This window comes from Physeter macrocephalus, chromosome 5 (assembly GCF_002837175.3).
Source record: "Physeter macrocephalus isolate SW-GA chromosome 5, ASM283717v5, whole genome shotgun sequence".
NCBI lineage: Eukaryota > Metazoa > Chordata > Mammalia > Artiodactyla > Physeteridae > Physeter > Physeter macrocephalus.
In genome coordinates, this window is record NC_041218.1 from 52,449,417 (window position 1) to 52,458,016 (window position 8,600).

The 8,600-nt window shown below is 41.2% G+C and overlaps 1 protein-coding gene across 1 annotated transcript in view; it reads left to right on the forward strand.

The window, feature by feature from the left end:
- Positions 1-8,600, forward strand: part of GSDME (gasdermin E) — a 114,912-nt gene that overhangs the window by 90,954 nt on the left and 15,358 nt on the right. Inside the window, 2 exon segments of the mRNA XM_024131386.3 lie at positions 1,425-1,552; positions 2,261-2,456. Of these exon segments, the coding sequence (XP_023987154.2) occupies positions 1,425-1,552; positions 2,261-2,456 (324 nt within the window).

Consider the following 8,600-nt stretch of genomic DNA (forward strand, 5'->3'; position numbering starts at 1 on the left):
TGCCCCACAACAGGAGAGGACACAACAGAGGGGGGCCCGCAAACCACAAAAAAAAAAAAAAAAAAAAAAAAAAAAAAAAAAAAAAAAAGAGCTTAGGGAAAAAGAGCTAGGACCAGCTCAGAATATCTCTGGCTTGGAGGGTAAGAGGAGAGACTCATCAGTGGGGCTTCAATGAGTCCCAAACCAGAATATAGATGCTTTTGTTTCTGTAGCAAAAATATCAGTGTTGACAGAATTGGCAGTGAAGGCCCAATCTTAAGGCTTTCCCATCTAATGCAGGGCTGCAGGCCCCCTGACGGTAATTGGGTGTGATTTTCAGCTGCCACTTAAGCAATGTCAATGTCACGGGTTAGAATCGCATCAGCAGTGGTGCTACAGCCTTGAACTGCACTACAGGGAAGTGACAAGACAGGCTGAGCTTTCTTATAATTTCCTTACCCACCAGTCCACCCTGTAAGTTGGTCATTCCAGTCAGCCTGGCATGGAGTGGGGAGCCTGGGTAGTTTAGGCAGGAGTAGGGTGGGCGCCCGCCTCTGTGCACTTGGACCCTAGACCAGCCAGGACAGCCCTTCTCTCCAGGCTGGGGCTGGTGAGGAACTAATTGTGTTTATAGAGCAGTTTTTGAGTATAACTGTTGTCTGGAATTTGACATCAGCAGAGGGTACATTTATGTATTGGTCTGCATCCCTGTATATGAAAGCTTTGGTTTATCAAATCTTGTTTTTAAATTCCCACTAGGCTTAAATTACTAGAAACTTTTGACTATCTTAAAATGAAAACGGAAGATTTTAAGGGGAGAGGCTCAAGCATCCTGAAGAAGACGTTAGTCATCCAGCTGGGATTCTAACCCATTCTCCAGGACGGGTGAAGAAAAATGGAGAAAGTGGAATACCCGTGTTTGCCCAATGAAAATTGTGCCAGCCCCTTGAAAAGCATGCATTTAATATTAAAGGATACAAAATCTGTAGTGTATTAGAAAGATATGAAAAAGAATGTATTTTGGAATTTGCATGATGACTCTGAAGGTTTGTAAAAGTCCTGATGCTCAGTAATTCAGCCTTGATGATTTAATAATTCTAAATGACTTTTCCAGAAAATAATTGATTAGACTTAATGTTTAGTGAGTCAGCAGGAAAATAAAGTCTGAAACAAAACTTGGCTTCCCTCTTTTCTGTCTGTTTTTTTTGTCTCTTTCTGTCTCCCCTCCCTCTCTTCCCTTCCCTCCTTCTTTCTTCCTTTAGTAGTTTGGTTAGTGAAAAATATGCAGGGTGGTATTTAACGCGTCCTTTATTTCTGAGTTCCAAGACTGTGCAGCTGGAAGTGTTTATGAAAGAACAGAGGACAATTAGCTATAAAAAGCAAGAGTTACTGGTCCTCGTTCTGAGATAAGTCACGAGACTGGGTATGTTCTGCTGCTTTCACAGCCACTCTGTTCTTGGAGAGGAATTTCCATCCCTTTGTGGAGCTGCCAGAGCAGCAACAGAGAGCTCTGAACGACGTCCTCCAGGCGGTCCTGTTTGATGAAGAATTACTCTTGGTTCTGCAGCAAGTGGTAAGACCGGAGACATCTCAAGGTAGTGTCTCCGCATGGTTTTCTGGAGATGTGGACGGGCTAGATCTCTTGGGATAAGGCTTTGAGCTGGGATAAAATGGTGTTTAAAATTTCCCCACCTCCTTTTAACCCTAAAGCTTCTTTTTTTTTCTTACTCCCAGGTCCTTAGTTTTCTAACTGCAGAAAGGTAGTCGATGTGATAAATAGAGGGTGTATTAGTTTCCGAGGGCTGCTATAACAAATGACCACAAAGTCCAATTTACTCTCTTATAATTCTGGAGGCCACAAGTCTAAACTCAAGGTGTCATTAGGGCCATGCTTCCCCACAGGCTCTAGGAGAGAGTCCTTTTTTGCCTCCTCCAGCTTCTGGTGGCTTCTGGCATTCCTCGGCTTGTGGCCACATTGCTCAAATCTCTGTCTTCACATGGCCATCTCCTTTCCCGTCTCTTAAAGGACACCCACCATTGGATTCAGGGCCCACCCCAATCTAGGATGATCTCGAGATCCCTACCTACATTACATCTGCAAGGATGCCAAATAAGGTCTCATTCTGAAGCTCCAGGTGGACCTATATTTGGGGGACCACTCTCCATCTCACTACAAGGGTTGTGTGTCATGGGGCAGAGGCCTGTGTTGTGCCCAGCTTGGCCTGTGGCTTTACTAGATCTCTTTTCTCTTCCCAGCCCCCCCCACCATCTCTCCCCACAGTGTGAGGACATAGTCAGCAGCCTGTCACCCTCATTGGCGGTGCTGGGGAAGCTGAAGCTTTCACAGCAGCAGGACCTCATGGCCTTCCTGCGGCTAGTGGGGTACAGTGTGCAGGGCGAGTGTCCAGGCCCAGAGGATGTGGTCCACAACCAGAAACTCCTTTCTACGGCCTACTTCTTGGTCAGTGCGCTAGCAGGTATGGGAAAAAAAGGGGAAGAAATGCTGTTGCCTTGAAATTACTTTGCTTACTTTGTGGACGATTTGGTACATAAGGTTCCCTCCCTTTCAAGCAGTGCAGGGATGATAAGCAGCAGAAGACTGAGGAAGTTAACAGGATTGCCGTGAAGTCACGCACCTGAGTATGAAGGAGGCCTGTCTGCTGCCAGCCTCCTCCACTCTCTTGGAGAGAGGACTTCCCTTTCCTCCCCCAGGGAGGGCTGTCTGTGGGCACACTCCCTCACCAACACAGGAAATCAATTTCCCCAGACACAGCCAGCGATTCAGACTCGCCGCCTGGCAGTGCTGAGCGGCAGTGGCTTTCATTTGGCTACTGTTCTCTCCCCCAGTGTTTCGTTCCTTCTGGTCCTCTTGTTCCTCTTTGCAAACTTACGGCTCTACCCCAAGTGCAGCATTGTGGCCATGAGGGCAGGGAGGCTGCAGAGAGCATCCCAATGCACTAGGTTGCTGGGCCCAGCAGCTCCACAACTTCTGCACGCATCCTGGCCATCCAATTATTATTGAGCAGTGGACCCCGCCCTGACACTGCTTTGCCAACTCCCATCCAGAACGCACCTTGCCAGCGGGTCTGTGGTGCCAGAAGGTGGTCATCCTGTATGAGGAAGCTGGGCTTTCACTTCCTTCTCAGAAAGGCAAGACCTGGCAAGGCAGCCCAGTCTTAGTCCCCACAACTTCCCTTCAAGGTGACATTAGGGTACTGAGCTCCTGATACATTCAGAGTTCCTCCCCAGCACCACATGGGACCAAAGGCCCAGGAATCTCCAGTTTTTAAACAATTAATCAGAGCAAATGCCTCTCCCAGCTCCATATGCCAACGAATGTACGCTCAATGTCTTATTCCAAGTCATGGGTAAACATTTTGACTGGGATAGGACATAAGACAGAGCCCTGTGGGACTCCACTGGAGACCTTTTCCCAGTGTTAATTGGTGTATCAGAGAGTTTAATTCAGGCATTCTATCAGAAGCTAATCTACAGGCCAGAGTGCTCTAGCTTTCGAGAAGCCCTTTCTTTACATACCCTATTACTTATTGAAATTTTTTTTAACATCTTTATTGGAGTATAATTGCTTTACAATGGTGTGTTAGTTTCTGCTTTATAACAAAGTGAATCAGTTATACATATACATATGTTCCCATATCTCTTCCCCCTGGCATCTCCCCCCCTCCTACATATGTTCCCATATCTCTTCCCTCTGGCATCTCCCTCCCTCCCACCCTCCCTATCCCACCCCTCTAGGTGGTCACAAAGCACCGAGCTGATCTCCCTCTGCTATGCGGCCGCTTCCCACTAGCTATCGATTTTAATCTCAATAGGCTGGACCAGTGATGTCAAATATGTAACACATGGCCAACACTGTGAATGCACAACAGTCCCCTTTTTCCTGAGCCTGGACACAGCCTCAAATTCTCTGCAGCCTTGCACACAGGCAGCCACTTGGGGTTGACACATAACATGAGACTTACCTGCTGTGTCTGAGCTGGAAGCTCAGGGATAGTGAAATCTTTAAGTGCAGCTGAAAATATCTGCAGCCTATTTCTAAACCAACGGTGCTCTTCTGCATATCTCTGAACTGAGATCTCATTTATGTGTCAGTCACTGTGGAGGTCGGATTGGTGTAAGCTCTTTCACTAATGCTCTTGTTTATTCTTGGCCCTTCTGAGTTGACCTTTTCCTCCTACAACAGTCTTCTCTTCTCAGAATCTGGGAAAGGTGCTAGAACAGAAAATGGCCCCTTTTGGAAGCCTGTTTCCAGCTTTCTAAATAATAACGCTAGTTTTTTCTATAGCACTTACTTTTTTAAAAAAAATTGAGATATAATTGACACGTATATACATTAATTTCAGGTGTAAAACAAAATGATTCGATATTTGTATATATGTCTCATTAACTATGTATGCATCACCATACATAGTTAAAAGTTCATCACAAGAAAAATAAACTTTATAAGATTTACTCTTAGCAACTCTCAAATATACAGTACAGTATTATTAAGTTTAGTCACCATCCTGCACATTACATACCCATGACTTATTTTATAGCTGGAAGTCTGTACTTTTTAACCATCTTCACCCATTTTACCCACCCATATACATTTTACCTACCCACACACACCCCCCTCCCAATCTGCTCTATGAGCCTTTTTTTATTTTAAGACTCCGCATATAAGTGAGATCATACGTTGTCTTTCTCTGTCTGACTTATCTCAGCATAATGCCCTCAAGGTCCATCCATGGTGTCACAAATGGCAAGATTTCTTTTTTTACTGATTAATAATATTCCTCTGTGTGTGTACCACATATTCTTTATCCATTCATCCATTGGTGGACACTTAGGTTGCTTCCATATCTTAGCTTTTGTAAGTAATGCTGCAATGAACATGGGGGTGCATCTTTTCAAGTCACTGTTTTCGTTTTCTTTGGATAAATACCTAGGAGTGGAATTGCTGGATTGTATGGTAGTAAGACTTAATTTTTTGAGTAGCCTTAAAAAATTCTCACCAACAGTGCACAAGTGTTCCCTTTTTTCACATCCTTGCCAACACTTGTTATTTCCTGTCTTTTTGATAATAGCCATTCTAACAGATGTGAGGTCATACCTCAGTGTGGTTTTGATTTTAATTTCCCTGATGATGAGTGATGTTGAGTACCTTTTCATGTACCTATTGGCCATCTGTATGTCTTCTCTGGAAAACTGTCTATTCAGATGTTCTGCCCATTTCTTTTTTTTAATTTTTAAAATTTATTTTTTATTTATTTATTTTTGGCTGCGTTGGGTCTTCATGGCTGCGTGCGGGCTTTCTCTAGCTGTGGCGAGTGGGCGGGCTTCTCATTGCAGTGGTTTCTCTTGTTGTGGAGCACGGGCTCTAGGGTGCGCAGGCTTCAGTAGTTGTGGCTCGCAGTCTCTAGAGCGCAGGCTCTGTAGTTGTGGTGCACGGGCTTAGCTGCTCCGTGGCATGTGGGATCTTCCCAGACCAGGGCTCGAACCCGTGTCCCCTGCACTGGCAGGCAGATTCTTAACCACTGTGCTGCCAGGGAAGCCCCTTCTGCCCATTTTTAAATTGGATTTTTTTTTGCTATTGAGTTGTTGTATGAGTTTTTTTTTATATGTTTTGGATATTAACCCCTTATCAGATATATGATCTGCAAATATTTCTTTCCCCATCAATAGGCTGCCTTTTCATTTTGTTGATGATTTCCTTTGCTGTGCAGAAGATTTTTAGTTTGATGTAGTTTCACTTGTTTATTTTTGCTTTTGTTGCCTTTGCCTTTGGTGTGAAATCCAAAAAATCATTGCCAAGACTGATGTCAAGGAGCTTACTGCCTATGTTTTCTTCTAATTTTATGGTTTCAGATCTTATGTTTAAATCTTTGATCCATTTTGAGTTAGTTTTTCTGTATGGTGTAAGATAGTGGTCCAGTTTTCCCAGCACCATTTATTGAAGAGACTGTTCTTTCTCCATTGTATATTCTTGGCTCCTTCGTTGTAAATTAATTGACCATATATGCATGGGATTATTTCTGGGCTCTCTATTCTGTTCCACTGATTGATGTGTCTGTTTCTATGCCAATACAATACTATTTTGATTAATGTAGCTTTATAATATAATTTGAAATCAGGGCGTGTGATATCTCCAGCTTTGTTCTTCTTTCTCAAGATTGCTTTGGCTCTTCAGGATCTTGTATAGTTCTAAACAAATTTTATAATTGTTTGTTCTATTTCTGTGAAAAATGCCATTGGAATTCTGATAGGGGTTGCACTGAATCTGTAGCTTGGGTAGTATGAACATTGTAGCAGTATTCTCCCAATTCATGAACACGAAATATCTTTCCATTTATTTGTGTCTTCTTCAGTTTCTTTCATCGGTGTCTTAAATAGTTTTCAGTGTACAGGTCTTTTACCGCCATGGTTAAATTTATTCCAAGGTATTTTATTCTTTTTGATGCAGTTGTAAATCGGATTGTTTTCTTAATTTCCTTTTCTGATAGTTATTAGTGTATAGAAATGCAATAGATTTTTGTATATTGATTTTGATACTGCAACTTTACTGACTTTATTCGTGCTAACAGTTTTTTGTTATTTAGGGTTTTTTCTATATATAATATCATGTCATGTGCAAATAGGGACAGCTTTACTTCTTCCTTTCCGATTTGGATGCCTTTTGTTTCCTCTTCTTGCTTAACTGCTCTGGCCAGGACTTCCAATACTATGTTGAATAAAAGTGGTGAGTGGGCTTCCTTGTCTTGTTTCTGACCTTAGAGGAAAAGCTTTCAATTTTTCACCACTGAGTGTGATGTTAGCTGTGGACTTGTCATATCTGACCTTTATTATGTTGAGATATGTTCCCTCTTTACCCACTTTGTTGAGAGTTTTTATCATAAATGGATGATGAGTTTTGTGAAGTGCTTTTTCTGTGTCTATTGAGATGATCATATGATTTTTATCCTTCCTTTTGTTAATATGGTGTATCACATTGATATGCAGATGTTGAACTGTCCTTGCATCTCTGGACTAAAATCCCATTTGATCATGACGTATGATCCTTTTAATGTATTGTTGAATTTGGTTTGCTAATATTTTGTTGAGGATTTTTGCACCTATGTTCATCAGGGATGTTGGTCTGTAATTTTCTTGTGGTGTCCTTGTCTGATTTTGGTATCAGGGTAATGCTGGCCTCATAAAATAAGTTTGGAAGTGTTCCTTCCTCTTATTTTTTGGAAGAATTTGAGAAGGATTGGTTTCAGTTCTTTAAATGTATGCAGAATGCACCAGTGAAGCCATCCTGGTCCTTGACTTGACTTTTGTTTGTTGGGAGATTTTTGATTACTGATTCAATCTACTTAGAAAATCCGAAAAGACTGATTACTACTATTTCTTCCTGATTCAGTCCTGGTGGATTGTATGCTTCTAGGAATTTATTAATTTCTTCTAGGTTGTCCAATGTTTTGGCATATAATTATTCATAGTACCCTCTTATGATCTCTTGTATTTCTGGGCTATCAGTTGTAACATCTCCACTTTCATTTCTGATTTTTCAATTTATTTTTTTTAACAATGTTGTGTTAGTTTCTGCTGTATAACAAAGTGAATCAGCTATATGTACACATATATCCCCATATCCCCTCCCTCGTGCATCTCCCTCCCACCCTCCCTATCCCACCCCCTCTAGGTGGTCACAAAGCACTGAGCTGATCTTCCCGTGCGATGCAGCTGCTTCCCACTAGCTATCTAGTTTACATTCTTTTTTTTCTTGGCAAGTCTAGCTAAAGGTTTGTTAGTTTTCTTTATCTTTTCAAAGAACCAGCTATTAGTTTCATTGATTTTTTTCTTTTATCAGTCTGCATTTCATTTAATTTCCACTCTGATCTTTATGATTTCCTTCCTTCTACTAACTCTGGGTTTCATTTGTTCTGTTTTTTTGAGGTATAAAGTTAGGTTGTTTGAGATTTTTCTTGTTTCCTGAGGTACCCATTTATTGCTGTGAGCTTTCCTCTTAGAACTGGCTTTGCTACATCCCATACATTTTGATATGTTGTATTTCCATTTTCATTTGTCTAAAGGTATTTTTGATTTTTCTATTGATTTCTTCTTTGACATATTGTTCAGTAGCACATTGTTTAATCTCCACATATTTTGACTTTTCCAGTTTTCTTCTTGTAATTGATTTCTAGTTTTATACCATTGTGGTTGGGAAAAATGCTTGATATGATTTCAGTCTTCTTAAATTTATTAAGACTTGTTTTGTGGCCTATAAAATATGACCTATCCTGGAGAATGTTCCTTCCATGTGTGCTTGAGAAGAATGTATACTCTTTTCCTTTTGGATGGAATGTGCTCCATATATCTGTTAAATCCATCTGATCTAATGTGTCATTTAAGGCCACTATTTCTTATTGGTTTTCTCTCTGGATGATCTATTGATGAAAGTGTAGTATTAAAGTCCCCTACTATTATTGTATTGCTATTTCTCTTTTTAGGTCTGTTATATTTTCTTTATATATTTAGGTGCTCCTATGTTGGGTGCATAAATATTTACAGTTGTTATATCTTCTTCTTGGATTGATACCATGATCATTTTGTAGTGTCCTTCCCTGTCCTTTGTA